The 17,195-nt window shown below is 35.0% G+C and overlaps 6 protein-coding genes across 16 annotated transcripts; 4 read left to right on the forward strand and 2 right to left on the reverse strand.

Moving 5' to 3' along the window:
* Positions 1-620: 620 nt before the first annotated feature.
* On the forward strand, positions 621-2,245 carry MAD2 (DNA-binding HORMA family protein; the record flags this gene model as incomplete). Of its 4 annotated transcripts, NM_113502.3 has the most annotated exons (7): positions 621-872; positions 961-976; positions 1,078-1,208; positions 1,291-1,411; positions 1,506-1,609; positions 1,705-1,826; positions 1,908-2,235. In NM_113502.3, exons 1-7 carry the CDS (start codon positions 797-799, stop codon positions 1,965-1,967), a joined length of 630 nt encoding a protein of 209 aa, NP_189227.1. In that variant the 5' UTR covers positions 621-796. The 4 variants fall into 4 exon arrangements, with proteins under 4 accessions (NP_189227.1, NP_001189978.1, NP_001327186.1 ...); NM_001203049.1 differs by lacking the exon at positions 961-976 and having other exon boundaries at positions 621-876; positions 1,908-2,245; NM_001338772.1 differs by having other exon boundaries at positions 621-976; positions 1,908-1,967.
* AT3G25990 (Homeodomain-like superfamily protein) lies at positions 2,242-4,352 on the reverse strand. Its single transcript, NM_113503.3, has 5 exons — positions 3,746-4,352; positions 3,426-3,464; positions 3,018-3,146; positions 2,691-2,915; positions 2,242-2,613 (listed from the first exon to the last, which is right to left on the reverse strand). The coding sequence occupies exons 1-5, from the start codon at positions 4,266-4,268 to the stop codon at positions 2,411-2,413; spliced, it is 1,119 nt and encodes a 372-aa protein (NP_189228.1). The 5' UTR covers positions 4,269-4,352; the 3' UTR covers positions 2,242-2,410.
* On the reverse strand, positions 4,343-6,867 carry AT3G26000 (Ribonuclease inhibitor). The gene is made up of 2 exons (NM_113504.3): positions 5,226-6,867; positions 4,343-5,086 (listed from the first exon to the last, which is right to left on the reverse strand). Exons 1-2 carry the CDS (start codon positions 6,105-6,107, stop codon positions 4,607-4,609), a joined length of 1,362 nt encoding a protein of 453 aa, NP_566787.1. The 5' UTR covers positions 6,108-6,867; the 3' UTR covers positions 4,343-4,606.
* Positions 6,868-9,465: 2,598 nt separating this feature from the next.
* AT3G26010 (Galactose oxidase/kelch repeat superfamily protein) lies at positions 9,466-10,881 on the forward strand (the record flags this gene model as incomplete). Its single annotated transcript, NM_113505.2, has 1 exon — positions 9,466-10,881. One exon carries the CDS (start codon positions 9,466-9,468, stop codon positions 10,708-10,710), a length of 1,245 nt encoding a protein of 414 aa, NP_189230.1. The 3' UTR covers positions 10,711-10,881.
* A 328-nt stretch (positions 10,882-11,209) lies between these two features.
* AT3G26020 (Protein phosphatase 2A regulatory B subunit family protein) lies at positions 11,210-14,495 on the forward strand. Of its 8 annotated transcripts, NM_001161176.1 has the most exons (7): positions 11,261-11,419; positions 11,603-11,757; positions 11,845-12,863; positions 12,951-13,154; positions 13,287-13,319; positions 13,531-13,641; positions 13,845-14,434. In NM_001161176.1, the coding sequence occupies exons 3-7, from the start codon at positions 11,928-11,930 to the stop codon at positions 14,148-14,150; spliced, it is 1,590 nt and encodes a 529-aa protein (NP_001154648.1). In that variant the 5' UTR covers positions 11,261-11,419; positions 11,603-11,757; positions 11,845-11,927; the 3' UTR covers positions 14,151-14,434. The 8 variants fall into 8 exon arrangements, with proteins under 8 accessions (NP_189231.1, NP_001326836.1, NP_001326835.1 ...); NM_001338773.1 differs by lacking the exon at positions 13,287-13,319 and having other exon boundaries at positions 11,237-11,419; positions 11,645-11,757; positions 12,951-13,103; positions 13,498-13,641; NM_001161175.1 differs by lacking the exon at positions 13,287-13,319 and having other exon boundaries at positions 12,951-13,103; positions 13,498-13,641.
* A 22-nt stretch (positions 14,496-14,517) lies between these two features.
* ATB' DELTA (serine/threonine protein phosphatase 2A 55 kDa regulatory subunit B prime delta) lies at positions 14,518-17,128 on the forward strand. The gene is made up of 2 exons (NM_113507.3): positions 14,518-16,433; positions 16,520-17,128. Exons 1-2 carry the CDS (start codon positions 15,306-15,308, stop codon positions 16,823-16,825), a joined length of 1,434 nt encoding a protein of 477 aa, NP_189232.1. The 5' UTR covers positions 14,518-15,305; the 3' UTR covers positions 16,826-17,128.
* The last annotated feature ends 67 nt before the right edge of the window (positions 17,129-17,195 follow it).

A 17,195-nucleotide genomic window follows, 5' to 3' on the forward strand; every position in this document is an offset into this window, starting at 1 on the left:
TGGCTTAATTAAGTAAATCAAAACACATTTGAAGTTTGAGTTATTTGTAAAATTGTATTTTTTCAGTTAGACTGGAAAAAAATACCTTAGTTTTTTTTTTTTTTTTTTCTAGATTTCGGTCATGGGTGTCACGACATAAATTTATATATACATATATATGAAGTATATTTGAAATCTATTTAAAAAAAAAAGTCATAGATGAGTCGATTTACCAATAGAAACTACAAAATTTACCTTTCAACACTTAAAAGGCTTCTTAAAATTTTGATTGATGCTTCATTCGTTTATCAAAGAGACATACGGCTTAAAAGTTAAAAACCACATGGCGAGTCTAAATCCGTATGGCAGAAAACTATGGACTTTTCTATTAAATTTTTAAAACAAAGTTATTATATATTTAATATTTGGTGTATTTCTTTTAAATGTAAAATGTGTTGCAAACCAAAAATAATAATTATTACAATGGTTTGTAGAGATGTTGCTATTGGCTAAAAATAATTTGTTGTTTTTTTATATTTGATATTTTAAAAATTCTGGTAATGATATTATATTGTTTTTTTAAAAAAAATTAGTGGATTCGACCTTAAACTATAATAACCCAAACTAGCCGTTGCAAGTGCATTTCCGAGGAAGACTAGCCGTTACGCTCTTATTCCTTTTTTTTTCTTTTTCTTTCTTTCCTTCTTTTTAATCCTTCCCTCAAATATCTTTTTTTCCCTTCAAAATCATTAAAACCCTAAGCGACGCTGTTAACACTTGCGAATTCAATTTTCAAAATCACCGATCCTTAGACTCCATGGCGTCCAAAACAGCGGCTGCTAAAGATATCATCACTTTACACGGATCTGCTGCCATCGTCAGCGAATTCTTCTGTACGTATCTTCATTTTTTCTTAGACTCAATTTCAGATATCTTCTTCTCGATTTGATGTTTTTTTTTTCCTTCTTCTTCTTCCTCCAGGTTACGCTGCGAACAGGTGAGAATTGGATCGGAACTTTTCAATTTCAGTGTCTGGAAATCTTCGATTCTGTGATTTTTTTACAGTGAAATTGATTCGTTATTGGTTTCTGGGTACAGTATATTGTATAATCGTGCAGTTTATCCAGAGGAAAGTTTTGTGAAAGTGAAGAAATATGGACTTCCGATGTTGCTTATTGAAGATGAATCCGTCAAATCTTTCATGTCTAATCTCACTTCTCAGATCTCCGGTAATTTTACAAATGTCAGACTTTTATTCAATGATTCCTTTTGTGAGAGAGTCTGAGACTTGATTTTGTTTTTGGTCTAAAGAATGGCTTGAAGCTGGGAAGTTGCAGAGAGTAGTGTTAGTGATTATGAGTAAAGCTACTGGTGAAGTCTTGGAGAGGTGGAATTTTCGTATTGAGACTGATAATGAAGTTGTTGACAAAGGGTCAGTTTTTTGTTTTTAGTGTTGATACTTTCGCAAGTTTGTTTGTTTTCTTTGATTCTTTGTTTCATTATGTTATCTTTATGGAACTTTTTAGTGTGTCGAGGGAGAAGAGTGATAAGGAGATCATGAGGGAGATTCAAGCTATTATGAGACAGGTTGCTTCAAGTGTTACTTACTTGCCTTGTCTTGATGAAACATGTAAGAACCAATTCATAGGAACTTTGAGTGATCATCATTTCGGAACTAGTTTGATTTGGATTCTCGTTTTTGATTGTGCATGTTGTTTGTATTAGGTGTGTTTGATGTATTGGCGTATACGGATACTGATGTGGCTGTTCCATTCACTTGGATCGAGAGCGACCCGAAGTTGATTGCTAATCCACAGATGGTTAAGTTACACGGTTTTGATACCAAGGTAAGGAGGAGGAAGAATTTTGAAACCTTTATTTATACACTTTGAAATGTCTAAGTATTTTGGTGGTTTCATACTTTGCAGATTCACAAAGTCGACACGCTTGTCTCATACAAGAACGACGAGTGGGATGAAGAAGAGTAACAGAAGTCGGGACACACGTATGCAAGGCTCTTTGTTCAGCTTGCGTTTATCTCTTTGGGAGTTCTCATTGTTCTTAAAGGCACGTGAATCCTTTATTCACACACCTATATCGTTTTCTCTTCTGTTTTTTTTCTTTTTCTGAATTGTATGAGAATTGGAATCCTGTACTTGTGTTGTGTTTTGTTCAAAAGTTATCAGCTTTTTCATTGTCCCTGTCTCTTGTACTGAACCGTTTTGTTTACCAATCAAACTTTATGGCTCTTGGATCAAAAAGAGATTTCTCAATAAACAAATCAAATTCCTCTGATTCACAATGGCATGTCAAAAGAGGTGCATATGTACAGTGACTGATGAAAATAAAGTATTTTGGATCAAAAAAAGCTATTTATAGTGACTGATGAAAAATAAAAGGTTTCTTCTAGCCTTCTGTAGTAACCGTTTTCTCATCTCATTCCTCTGTATAAGCGACCGGATTGAAGCTCGTCCATATTGTCTATGTTTTGAAACGCGTCAAACTCTCTCAGACATGTCCATCCTCGTCGAGCCAAGAAATCTCGGTAATCTTCTTCGGTGTAGAATATCTTCTCCTCTTGATGGACTGGTAACGGATCAGATTCATCATAGTGGCACACTCTAACGGCTATCCCTGAATTCAAATGGATATTGAGAAACCTCTAACCAGAGAGTATTCGATGAATAGCATAGAAGAAAGAGTGGATTTACCTTCATCAATGCGGAGTATATAGTTCCCTAAAGGCATGTCTCGGTCAAGAGAGCGAATAACCTGTTCTTCATCTTCTAGCCAAAAAGCTCGTCTTGTTCTCAATCTAAACGCGGATCTGATAGCTTCCTTAATTGCTTCAGCAGTACCATCAATCCCAACTCGTCTTGTGTAATCTCCAAATTTCACCGTTATGATCCTCCCAGCAAATGGCTGACCATCAACGCCTGCTTCAAACATGACAACGATTAGTAGTAGTTGCCATAAAAGTTCAAAAGCTTAATAAACAAGGAGAGGCTCTCTCTAAGTTAGATTGTCTGGTTACTTACCATTTCCAGGGGTGTCTCTCCAATTCCAAGGAGGAACTCCATTTGCTGTGATGGGATCAGCAGCAATGGGGAGAGGAAGACCATCATGATCAAGCTCCGTTTCAAGATTTAGCGTTGGCCTGCCATTAGCTGCATACAGATACAACTCATATCAAGACTAAAGTGACTAACACTACTTCCACAAACCAAACAAAATCGGCTTCACATTATCACTAACATTCTACAATTTGGTATGAGTTCACTTTTATTTCACTGAATTATAAGAGAATCATAAGTTGTTGCACAATTGTTTACCCAAAGTTAGGACTGATACAACCATTTCTCTCAAAGTAATTCCCCAACTAAAAAAGATTTCAACACCACCATTTATATATACACTCAAAGATTCAATAAATGTGAGATCAATACCTTCAACAGATGTAAATGAAATACCAGTATCTTCAAAACCTACAAGAAGATAAAGATAAAGATCAATTTTAGAAGAAAACCCAAATTTACTATAAAAAGTCAATCTAGTTTAACAAACCAAATCTACAACTTTATAATTAGCCATTAATGGTCAAAAGCCTCTTTAACCAGGTTTAGCACTAAAAGAGGAACAAAACTAAAACCAAAAAAGATCAGTCTTTATCTTCTCAATCCAAATCTAAACCAAAACCCATTAAGAAATTTTATCCAAACCTGCAACAAATCAATCAGAATCCCCAAAACCAAGCTAAAGATTGTACCTTTATCTGTAAATTGCATAAAGGAATCAACTTTAGCAGAAGATGGTGTAGTAGTAGCAGGACTCTTATAGAATGCCACTTTCTTCTTTCTTTCTCTGAAAATATCTTCAATCTCATTGTAATAAGACATCTTCGTTGATCCTCCACTTGTTGCTTTATCTTCATGTTGCTTAGCTTTCTTAAACTCTTTCAATATGTTCCTCCACTTGTCCGTACACATAGATGGTGATCGATCAAACCCTTTCTCTCTCATTTTCTTAGAAATCTGTTCCCAGAGATGTTTGTTAGATTTGGAAGTGTTGAAAAGATTGTCCATTTCTCTCCGTAATGAGATTAAGGTTCGAGTCTCGTCTTGTGCCCATGTCTCTGCTCGTTTCTTTGGTGCTTTGATGATCTCATGATCCTCTCCTCCACTGCTTTCTCCGAGGATGATCTGGTGTGGCTGTAGATCTCCGTTTGATGTAACATCGCCGATCATCATGTTTATGTCCCGTGAAGGATTGTTGTTATCGGAAACAAACATGTTTTCTCCAAGGAAGAAGGAGAGATAGCAGAAGATGTCAAAGATTAATATAAAAGGCGCGTGAGTCTTTAATTATTTGTCAAAGCTTATCTTAAATTTACATAAATGATCTCTCTTGTTTGATTATTAGATGAAGAACAAGAACAACCCAAAGATGCAAACTTTTAATAGATCTCCAATAATAAAGATAAGAGTGTTCAACAAATATGAAATGGAACATATTTTTATTGTTTAAAAAAAAAAAGGTTCTAGAGATAGTTGAAGATCATCTCCATTGAACCGTGGAGACTGAGTCATTCAATCATAGAGAAGAGAAAGGCTCAGATGGAATTTTATACCTAGAGAGTTAACTTAGGGGTCGGCTTCGAACAAACAGCACACAAAAGCTCTAAACAAAACATTTCTTCGTATTCAGTGTCAATGATGCACCGACCACAATGATAACACCTCTGTATGCAAAGAGAACAAGCACGGCATTCCTCAGAACCTTTCTTTTTCCCTTTACAATCTTCTGCTGGACAGTCATACACAAGCTTAAAATTTTGACACTTTGGGCACATCTCAATATCTAGTGCCCGGTCATCATCACAGGACACACAAGCTTCTCCTCTATGGTAAAAACGCGGCTTCTGAATAGTCTGCTTGACTTTATTGTCAATGTTCAACAAGTCAATCAGTTCATCGTAGTGATCTTTAGTCACTCCAAAGAGGCCACGAAGTTGTAAATGCTTCACTTGAAGCTTTCCCGCAGACTTCAGATCCCTCAAGACGCTCAAAATACCATCGATAGTTATCCTTGTGCATCCAGGCACACCAATCTGCCAACCACAAAACAACATTCGGTTTTAATAGGATCCCACAAATCAATTCAATTACCAGGCACTTCTATAAAAACTTACAATATTACTTATTAGTAATCCAAATACGCTTTAAAGTAAATTAAGGAAAGAAGCTCACCTTGACTACTTGTCGGTTGCGCGCCACCACCCGCTTAAGACAATCATCAGTAATTCTACAGCAATCTACGATCCTCAAACACTGCATAGTACCCTGAGCCCTCTCAGTTAAATGCAGTAGAGCCTCTTCCGTGATCTTCTCATTCAACGGTCGACAAATGTGGATATGCTTCCAAAGTAACGTGTCATCACAAACAGTAGTATGCAAAGACTTGCAAACCATACTAACTGAAAGAAGATCCTTCCCTCGCAAGTGATAAAGACAAAAACCAATCGCTGGATGAACATACGCATCCTCTTCTCCATTATTGCAGCGATCACTACTTCCTACAACTTCACCATTCCTCGCATTCTCATGGCTCAATACCTCATCAACACTACTAGCAGATATGAAAGCACCATGACAAGATCCATCACCATCTAATGCCCCTCCAAACCCATTATTTTCCCCACTACTTTCAGGGAATTTACATGTGGAAAACAGAGACCCATCAAACGCCCCACCAAACAATGACTCTGATCCATAACTGTAACCACTACTCTGAAACTGCATTGCATTGTTCCAAAAGAAACTCAATCCAGCAAACAGCTGCTGACGGTTTCCATCACCAATCCAAATGTCATCTCTTCTTCTTCTTCCATATTGGTTATTATAATCATCCTCCAAATCCTCAAGCCATCCAGTAATAGCCGTGAAAGTATTGTTGATATCCATACCAAACGGATCAGATGGCAAAACATCAAGTATATCAACAGAAGAAGCATCTCCTCCAGTATTCTTCCTTCCATTATCGAAACTTGAACACCAATTCCCATTGGCTATCATCATTGGTTCCTCAGATAGATGAGAAGAAAAAGGTCTATGTGAAAAATTTAAAGCCATTTCTATTAATCTCTATATACACTTTAAACCTAACAAAACCAAAAAAATCCCTCTTTTGTACACAATCCCTAGAAAAACTCAAAACCCCCTAAAGAAGATAGATCAGATCCGAAGATAAACTAAAAAGTTATTTTTTTTTTTGGATAATCGAAAGATGAATTAATAGATCTATGGAGAGAAAAAGGAAACTCTTGATTTCAGATGGCAACAAAAAAATACTAGGCACCAGAAATTTTGAGAGCTTCCTTGGAACCCTAAAAAACCCTAGAAAAGAAATTCGAAATTGAGACGTATTAACAACCGAATTTGGGTAACACAAAAAGAATGAATTGAATAAATTTGATTTTTCCTTTTTTTTTTTGTTTTCCTTTTCTTTTTTCTCGAACAAAAACTAAACTAGGGTTTTCAGAAATTACGAAACCTAAATCCTAAACATTATCAAAGAAGAAGAAAGATACGAATTTGATTGAATTGAAGAAATTGAATCACCAAAGAAGAAGAAGAACAACGCGATCAACGGGAAAGCCAAACCGAACCCTCGCCGCGAAATTAAAACAAGATCTCTTTTTTTGTGTGGGGGAAATCGAATTGTAATCAAACGAAGTTTTTGATTCAATCACTTTGGGAATTCAAAGAAGAGAGAAAGAGAAAGAGAGAACGGGTTGGTGAATTTCGTCGACCGAGTCAAGAAGAGAGAAAATAATGGAAACGACGAGAAAATTGTGCGAAAAATCTCAATTTATTTTATTTTTAGGGGTTGAGATTTTACGAGGGAGAGAAAAATAAAAACTATTGGAGACAAAATCAATTAAACAAACTTAAATAATAATAAAAAAGAAAGATAAGATTAGAGTGAAATCGTCAAAATCTTTAAACACGTGTCATTTTTTTTGTTTTTTTTTGTCATTTTTCAGTATGAAGATAAACCAGGAATATATGATTTTTTTTCTTTTCTTTTAACATGGATTAATACCAGAAGTGTTTGAGCTAAATATATTACGATGATATTTATCTATCTGCATATAAAAATAAATGTGATTACAATAACAAAATAAAAATAAATAAAAAGATAAATGTGATTACGATGAATAATTCTACATAAATATTAATTTTACTGTGCATTTCTCTTTGTAACGTTCAGATCTTCAATAGACAGTTTTATATGTATAATAAACTTTAATTATTGTAAAAAACATTATATTTTATTGTTAGTAAAATGTTTGTTTAGTATCTTTTTAGTTTGTTGATTTTAAATAGAATTAATTTTGTCTATTGAAACTACTTTTTTTTTTCTTTCTATTTTTGTTTTGATGTTGGTTTAGATAAATTCATTATTGGGAGATTTTGAAAACTATCTTGTTTTTGAGTTTTCATTTGAAAAATACATCTTTTTCTATTTTAAATAAAAATTGTAATTCTTGATATATAAGATGACAAATTTATCCAGATTTAAAATAAAAGTTGTTTTATTCATAAATTAAAACAAAATTCGAAATTTAGAAAAACAAAATTAAAATAAAATAAATTCGAATTCTTAATTATGTTTTCAACTATTTTTTGAGATAAAAAGTTATTGGTTTTAGATATTATAAAATTTTGAAAAATATTCTAAAGTCTATCACCTAATAAACTTGTTTGCTTATTTTTTTGGACGAAAATTTGTTTAAAATATTTAAGATAAAAATTAAATTTGAATTCATATAAAGTCTATCACTTTATTTATTTTATATATTAAAATTTTATGAAACAATATTTACAAATATTTCTAAAAAGTCTATCACTTGATAAAGTTTAATTTTACTTTTTGGACAACATTTTGTTTAAAAATATTTAAGATAATAATTATCTTTAAAATTATTAGTTACATCAAATTTGTATTTATGATTTTTTTTTTGTTTTAAGTTTTAATTTTTTTTTGTTATTTCCTAATTTTACTGAAGCTGTTTTAGTACTTTATATATTGAAAATTAATTGTTTAAAAAAAGAAATAAAGATAGGGTATTTTTCAAATGAAAACCCAAAAATAGGTCATTTTTCCAAATTTATTCATTAAATATTCAGTGCCATGAGTTTGAGACATATTTATTTGGTAGATTTATATACCTAGAAAGTGGAACAAATAATGTTTTGCTTTAAAAACCACAAAGATTCACAATAAAAGAATATAAATAGATGTGATATAGCAATAAAGATAGTTGTATCTTGTACATAGATAAGCTTTAGTAAACAAAAAAACAAAAAAAAATATCTTGTAGATAGATATCTTAAATACGATCCAATAAACCAAGGCAATATAAAATCTGAAATTATTTTTTTTTGTGAAACAAAAACTGGCATTTTAAAAGCACAAATCAGGTAAGAAATGTGTTCTTAGTTAATGACAACCAGTTATTAAAATCATGTCTAATGGTTTTTAAAAAATAAATAAGAAGGAAAGTGTACCAAATAATATTTGTTAATAAGTTCTATAAAACAACACGTAAAGTTTGATATATACCGTGTTTTAGCAAGGAATACTTCGTAGAAGAATATAAACTTGGAACATAATAATAAAAGATGAACTTAAAACTTCCAAGATTCGTCTCTTCTTTGTGACATATTCCAGAAATAAAAGAAAATAATTGTTCAGTGAACACAACAGAAAACGATTACTTTTTATAAGATATTTATTGGGTCAATAGTTTATAGAATAATAGAAGTCAAGTCATATTACAAAGTGTTGAAAAAAACTTTAAATAGTACAAATACGTCAAATGAAAATGTAACAATTGTTTTTTTTTATCAAACACGTTGAAACATGGTAATATTGGGCCCGTAAAGCCCATAAGGTCTTGAGAAGAGAAGTCGCCCATAATAAGGTTTGGACAAAAAAAATTAAGTCATTGGAGTCGTCGTCTGTCTTTCCCATATTAGGGTCTTCTTCTTCCTTTTACTCCTTTTTTTACGCTTGAAGCTTCTTCTCTTTTCTTCTTTTCTTCTCATTGAAGCTTTCCTTGTTGCAGGATTTAATTTAGGATTCACAATTCCAACACATACAAATTGTTTAAAAAATACAATAAGTCATAAAGTCAGAATACGTTAAACATTGAAAATGTGAAGTATAATATTTGGTTTTCTCTTCTTGTTTTTTCACAAGTTAAGAAGTGTCTGAAAAATAGTCATGGCTTCTTCTCAAAAGGTTTCTGATTGGGCCTTATGAGGTATTGAGAAAAGAGAAGTAGCCCATTAAGGTATTGAGAAAAAGAGAAGTAGCCCATTAGGTCTTGAGCAAAAAAAGAAGTTGAGTCGAGCAAGCAAGAGTCCCTGACTCAGTCCTCTTTTCTCAGCTGTCCAGAAAGTAGAAACCCTAAATTCGAAAATGGAAACACGAAATCGAACCATACATCTCACTGATGCGATATGGACGGAGATTCTAGCGAGGTTACCACTGAGAATCATCGCTAGATTCAAATCGGTAAGCAAAACATGGAAATCAACAATCGAATCAGTCTATTTCCGCCGTCTCTTTGTGTCTGTGCACCGAAAATCCTCAACCTCGTGGTCGCTAATGTGGTACGGACAAAAAGATCTCGTAGGTTTCCATGGATGCGAGACATGGGGTCTTCCAAAGTCTCTATCTTTTTACATCCCATCGTCTCTTTGTATTATCGAGGGTTCCTCCCATGGATTGGTTTTGATTTCAGAAAATGATGATGATTGTTGCTTTGTGGGTAATCCAGTTTTACAACAGTGGATCAAAATCCCTCCACCTCCAGTTCACTCTTCAGTGTTTGGTTTGGTGTCTCGCGTCGACGATGATGGCTTTGTTTTGGGCTTCAAAGTCGTTAAGTTAGCTGAAGTAATAGTGACGAATAACTATGTCTCGTGTTCTTTGAGTGTGTTTGTGTATTCCTCTGAGACTGGGATTTGGACTTGTAAGACTATTCACTGCCCTTATCAAATCACCAACTTTGGTTCTTTCACTTTGGATGGTACCATTTACTTTGACCATCTTAGTGAACCTGGAGTGCTCGTAGCTTATGATTTCTATTCTGAAATCTCCGATCAGTTTTGGGTTATACCTCTCCCGGATCATCCGAATCACGGCTTCAATAGCGACTTCAAAGGTGCTTTGACTACGTCCCAAGGATTTGTCATGTATATCAGAACATTAGCTCAATCTTCGTCTAATGTTTTCAAGGCTTGGAGGTTGAACAATGATTCAACTTGGCAACTTTTGTGGAAAATCGGCCTCCCGTCACTTATCGGTGATTATGTACCTATGGCAATGCATCCATTTGATAGTGACATTGTCCATCTTTGGAGTCAAGATCATCGTCATGTGGTATCATGGAACTTGCGGACTCAGAAGAATAGAATCCTCGGAGCTGAAGATAATGATGAAGATCATAAAGATTGTTACTTGAACCAGCCTGTTTGTGAGGAGTGTATGGATGAGATATGCGGCTGTAAAGCTTCTGTCAGGTTACTACAACTTGTTCTCCCACGGTGGATGGAATCGGTGCCTTGTCCTCCCCAAGTTGAGATGATGAATACAGCTTCGGTAATCTCTTACGTTACTTCAATGCAAGAGACAATGATAAGGAATTGGCTTCATCAATGATTTCAATATCTGCTTTTTTTTCTTTTCTCGTCTTTTGGTTTCTTTCTTCTATCTAGTACCATCTATGTAATGGAAGACAACCATATCCATATCATGCAATATTTGCATCTTCTTATTTTTGTATCAGTTCAATGACATGTTTTGCCATTTCATCTTTCTAAGTTGTTACACAAATTGTCACTTCCTTTGAACAAGAGTTTCTTCAATTGCAGTTTTATTCCAGCCGCACGTAGTTTCTTAAAGATATGTTATTCGATAGCTTTACCATATGTACTAGCAAAACGAACTAAACGACGGCGTACGTAGCGTAAAGTAGTGCCCGCTTCAAAATTTCGTAATCAAAAAACACAAGAAGACTTGGTAGCCCAATCCACATAATTAAATACTATTTTAAAACAAATAAATTAATTAAAAAAATAAAGTAGCAAAAAAGTACGATCGATGAAACTGAGACCGTTGGATCAAACCTATCGAATTATAAAAACTAGATCACGAGAATAATAAAAAGAAAAAGAAAAAAATAAAGCAGAAAATTCATCTCCAAAAAAAAAGAAAGAAAAATTCATACTTCCAAAGGAAAGGGGAAGAAAAACAAAAACAAAAAAATCTCAAGTCAACAAACAACAACGAAGGTCCGAAGAACTTTGAATGTTGTTATCATCATCATCATAATCAGAATCATCAACATCATCGTTGTATTCTTTTCTGGGTATTTTCTCTTGTTGACCTTCTAATTATGCCATCTCCGATTATCGATTTTTGTAGAGCAATCGTATTTTATCGAAGCCCTTGTTTCTGGTTTTAGTCTCTTGTCTGAAATCAATCTCAAAAAGGTTCTGTTTTTTCGGGGAAATGTGCAGCTTTTGATTGTTTCATTTTCCGATTGTTTCAGAAGAACTGGAATCGCCGTAAAGTTCGAATTTTTTTTTGTTAGATTGTACAAAAGGGTGTTGTGATTAAGGAAGAAGAAGAAGAAGAAGATAAAAAGGTTTTTTTTTTGGCTGTTGTTGTAATCTGGGAAAGTTTGGGATTTTGTATCGATCTCAGGTTTGTGATTTGATTCTGTTTCTAAAATTTATTAGGCTGATCTAGGATTTGAGTTTTTTTTTATATGGACTTTGCTTTTTTTCTCAGATGGTGAAAAGACGAAGAAGTGTGATTGTTTTGGGGATATGATTAAAGAACCTGAATTGTTCTGGTGTTGAGAATAAGAAACTATGTGGAAACAGATTCTAAGTAAGCTTCCCAACAAAAAGTCTTCAAAGCACGAACATCGTGGACGTGAACACGGTGGCCATTCTTCTTCATCTTCTCATACTTCAGGTGCCTCTACTTCCAAAAGCACTGATAATGGCGCCGCGAAATCGCATGCTAAGAACGCTTCTCCAGCCGGCAAATCCGCTGCTTCTGACTCGGGTTTTAAAGATGGGAATCTAAAGAGTAGTGGGAACAACAACAACAACAACAACAACGGTGTCTTTACTCCTTATGAAGCATTGCCGAGTTTTAAAGATGTTCCAAACACGGAAAAGCAAAACTTGTTCATTAAAAAGTTGAACTTGTGCCGTGTAGTGTTTGATTTCACGGATCCTACAAAGAACATCAAGGAAAAAGATATTAAGAGGCAGACATTGCTGGAGCTTGTGGATTATGTGAATTCTCCTAATGGAAAGTTTAGCGAAGTCGGTATCCAAGAAGTCGTTCGGATGGTCTCTGCTAACATATTTAGAACGCTAAATCCTCAACCACGGGAAAATAAAGTTATCGATGCCTTAGACCTGGAGGAGGAAGAACCTTCCATGGATCTTGCGTGGCCTCACTTGCAGCTTGTGTATGAGCTTTTCTTGAGGTTTGTTGCTTCGCCTGAAACTGACACCAAGCTGGCTAAGAGATATATAGATCAATCTTTTGTCTTGCGGTTACTGGATTTATTTGATTCCGAGGATCCTAGAGAAAGAGATTGTCTGAAAACCATTCTCCATCGGATCTATGGTAAATTTATGGTACACCGACCTTTCATCAGGAAATCCATTAACAACATCTTCTATAGGTTTGTTTTCGAAACAGAGAAACATAATGGGATTGCTGAGTTTCTAGAAATCTTGGGAAGTATCATCAATGGATTCGCTCTTCCCTTGAAAGACGAGCACAAAGTGTTTCTTGTTCGAGTTTTGATACCTCTCCACAAACCAAAATGCTTGCAAATGTATCATCAACAATTGTCTTATTGTATCACACAGTTTGTGGAAAAGGATTGCAAACTTGCTGATACGGTTATAAGAGGATTGTTGAAATATTGGCCCGTGACAAACAGTTCCAAAGAAGTCATGTTTCTGAACGAGTTGGAGGAAGTACTCGAAGCAACTCAGCCACCAGAATTTCAACGGTGCATGGTACCACTGTTTCGCCAAATAGCTCGATGTTTGAACAGTCTGCATTTTCAGGTACCTGTCATTCTCCATTCTTTCTGAAATAATAGCACCTCACATTTGTTTTTAAACTGGCGAATTTCCCCGTGCTTTGACATTTCCTGAAAAATGCTCTGTTGCTGTTAGTGTTGGGTTTGACATTTGCAGGCCATATCGTTTCGACATACTTTAACTGCATTAGTGTTTCACCTGTTTATGTTAGCCTATTAGATTGTTATATAAAAAGATCAAATGAAAGAGTTGGGTTTGTGGTAATGAAAGTATCTACGTATAGGACTGTTGTATTGTGTTCTGGATAATATCTGATGCAGTTTCTTAGCTAAATAAGGCTTATGGTTACATACTTTAATTGTGTTAGTGTTTCGCCAGTATATCTGTGTTACCTTACCAGCTTATGAGAAGTCGTTATAGCCTACCAGTTATATCAAACGAGCAAATGGAAGAGTTGATTTTGCGGTATGGAAAGTATCAATGTTTAGGACTGTTATATTCAGCTCTAGGTGTTACTCAAGGCAATTTCTAAGCTAAATTGATATAGTAAGGCTATTGTTAAGTAGAAAGTTACAAAAGAAGAAAAAGTATTGCGTTGAAGGGTATCTGTTTTGGCTAAACAGTGACTGCATACGATCTTTCACGGGAAAAGATCAGTCTAGTAGGTTCAGGATCTTTGTTTCAGTCTATTCATGCTCTGTCTGGTTTTCGCAGGTTGCAGAGAGAGCTTTATTCTTATGGAACAACAATCACATTGAGAATCTGATAATGCAAAACCGTAAAGTCATTCTTCCAATTATATTCCCAGCGTTGGAGAGAAACGCACAGAAACATTGGAACCAAGCTGTTCATAGCTTGACACTAAACGTGCGAAAGATATTTCATGACCTTGACCCTGAGTTATTTAAAGAATGCCTCGCAAAGTTCAAGGAAGATGAATCAAAAGCAGCTGAAACCGAAGCAAAACGTGAAGCCACTTGGAAACGTTTGGAAGAACTCGGAGTGCGAAAGGCTTCATAAAGTTAGAGTTGTAGAGAAGAAAGAGAGAGAAAGAGAGCTTCTGTATCTTCTATTGACATGTTGTTCTTCAGATACATACTTGAGAAGAGAAAAGTTTCATATTGGTCTCTTGGTTTGAAGGAAAAAGGAAACTCAAAGATGTAAGATTGTTCCTGTTTTGATTTCCATTATTTTTATTTCTTGTTTCCTCTTAAATCTTCCTGCTTGTTAAAATGGGTTATTTTTGCTACATTGTATGATCATCACTTGTTCCACTTTCTTGAGACTTGTCTTATTCATTCATCTTCTGCTTTCATGATACCTGCAAATATTGCACTTATAGGATTTGGCCTTTTGTATTTTCAGTTGTATCAGAAAAAAAATCGTATCTTTATAAGCAAAAAAACACCTTTTAAAAAAAGTTTTTTTAAGTTTTCAACAGAAACTCAAAGAGAGAAGACCAAATTGTTGGTTTGAGTATTTTGGGTTTGTGGATTTGGTTACGAACTCCATAAGTCTAGGAGGAACTCTGAAAAGATCTTCATGGAGAGATCGGTTTAGTGGTTGGATTTGAATCTTTTAATGGTTATGACTTCAACTAAAAAAACACTGTCGAGAGATGTTGTTTCTTGTCTTGGTCAGTGAAAATTTTCTCTGGTCTTAGGGTCTTCTCTCAGTCACCATCCTCTCTTTCTATCTCTCTCTCTCTTTACTCTCTAATCTTTATCCATTCTCTCTCTTCTTCTCTATGCCAACGAAGCAATAGCTATGAAAAGCTAAACCCTTTCCTTCTTCTTCTTCTTCTTCTTCTTCTTCGATTGTTTAGATTACTTGGGTTTGACCCAAGTTTGCTTCTTTCTATGATTCATCAATCTAGATCTTGCTATCTGGGTCCAGAAACGATTCACGCGCTTCATTCATGATATAAAGTTACTACCTTTTTTTTATTTTACCTTCTGGGTCATGGTTTTGTCTGCTTTTCGTCTTTTGCTTTTGTCTGGATGATTCATAATCTCTCGAGATCTATTATGTTCACAAGAGTTGTTCTTATGCGTGGTGAGATGATCTTAGGAGTGTTTCACTATCTTTCTTCAATTCGGGTTTTTAGTTTCTGAGATCTGTTTTTGAAGAATCTGATCTGAGTTTGAGGAAGTTTGACTAAATAGATCGAAGAAGATGTTTAAGCAGATACTTGGGAAGCTTCCTAAGAAAACTTCTGCTAAGTTTTGGGATAATGGTGAATCCCAAACTCTAGATAACAACAACAATCAAGGAGGAGGTGATGAAGTTTTAAGCCAGAGAACGTCATCAAATGGAGATACTAGTTTGGATTGTGTTTCTTCTTTTGATGTATTGCCAAGGTTGAGAGATGTTTCCATCTCTGAGAAGCAAGAACTGTTTCTTAAGAAGCTTAGACTATGTTGTCTAGTGTTTGATTTTGTAGCTGAGCCTCAACAGAACTTCAAGGAGAAAGAGATCAAAAGGCAAACACTTCTTGAAGTTGTGGATTATGTTATCTCTTCAGGGAATGGCAAGTTCCCTGAATCAGTTATTCAAGAAGCTACCAAGATGATTTCGGCGAATCTCTTTAGTAATCCTCATCGACAATGGAAGAACAAAACTCCTGAGGCATTGGATTTGGAAGAAGAAGAAGGATCTTTGAATCCTTCTTGGCCTCACTTGCAGATTGTTTATGAGTTCCTTTTGAGAATCGTTGCATCTCCCAACACAGACCCCAAGATATCCAAGAAATACATCGATCATACATTCGTTCTCAAGCTATTGGATTTGTTTGATTCTGAAGATCCGAGGGAAAGAGAGTATCTGAAAACGATACTTCACCGCATCTACGGGAGGTTTATGGTTCATCGCCCGTTCATCAGGAAAACTATGAACAACATCTTGTATGATTTTATATTCGAGACAGGGAAACACTCGGGAATCGCCGAGTTTCTTGAAGTTTTAGGATCCATCATCAATGGATTCGCTTTACCACTCAAGGAAGAACACAAGCTCTTTCTTACTCGTGTCTTGATTCCTCTGCACAAGCTGAAATGCTTACCAAATTACCATCAACAGCTTTCTTACTGCGTTATACAGTTTGTTGAGAAAGATTGTAAGCTCGCGGATACCGTTATTAGAGGGATGTTGAAGTACTGGCCTGTTACTAATAGCGCTAAAGAAATCATGTTCTTGAATGAATTGGAGGAGATACTAGAAGCAACTCAATTAACAGAGTTTGAACGGTGTATGGTTCCGCTCTCTCGCCAAATTGCTCAGTGCTTGAGCAGTTCTCACTTTCAGGTACAGTTAAGAGTTTATTAGGTACATTTACCTGATTCTTAGATTCTTGAATTGTTCATAAAATTCAACTGCTTCTGTGTTTTTAGGTAGCGGAACGGGCTTTATACTTATGGAACAACGATCATGTCACTAATTTAGTGAGACAGAACAGTAGAATCATTTTACCTATAGTGTTTCCCGCTTTGGAGAAAAACGGTAGCAGCCATTGGAATCAGGCTGTGAAGAACTTGACAGAGAATGTTCTCAAGGTTTTGTCCGATACAAATCCTGATTTATTCGAAGAATGTTTGCACAAGTTCCAAGAAGATCAGCAAAAAGCAGAAGATACTAAAAAGAAGAATGGAGAAACCTGGAGACAGCTAGAGGAGATTGTTGCTTCAATGGCGAAGTAAGAGTTTTTTCTGCACTTTACGTGATTCAACAAGAAATCGGTTTATTGTTTTGTTTTGTTTCCTTTACGCCTGAAAGGTATATACATTTACTTTGCTTTGCTTGCTTCATTTAAGTATCTGGTTTCGACTTTAAGACTAGTTTAATTCAGTTAAACAGTGTGAGATTTTACCTTTTTCAGTTCTTGATTTGTCTGTATACTTGGTTCATGTAAACATCTTGTTATGAAAACACGAATTTTCTATTGTCTGAAGTCACTTAGTTTATCAGTGAAAGAGATTGCTCTAATATAAAAATTGTTTCTGGAATAATGATTTCGTCCTTTAGTATACAGAGGATCTGTTGGCATTTTCCTGCAAGTATCTTTGGATT

This window comes from Arabidopsis thaliana, chromosome 3, assembly GCF_000001735.4.
Source record: "Arabidopsis thaliana chromosome 3, partial sequence".
Classification (NCBI taxonomy): domain Eukaryota; kingdom Viridiplantae; phylum Streptophyta; class Magnoliopsida; order Brassicales; family Brassicaceae; genus Arabidopsis; species Arabidopsis thaliana.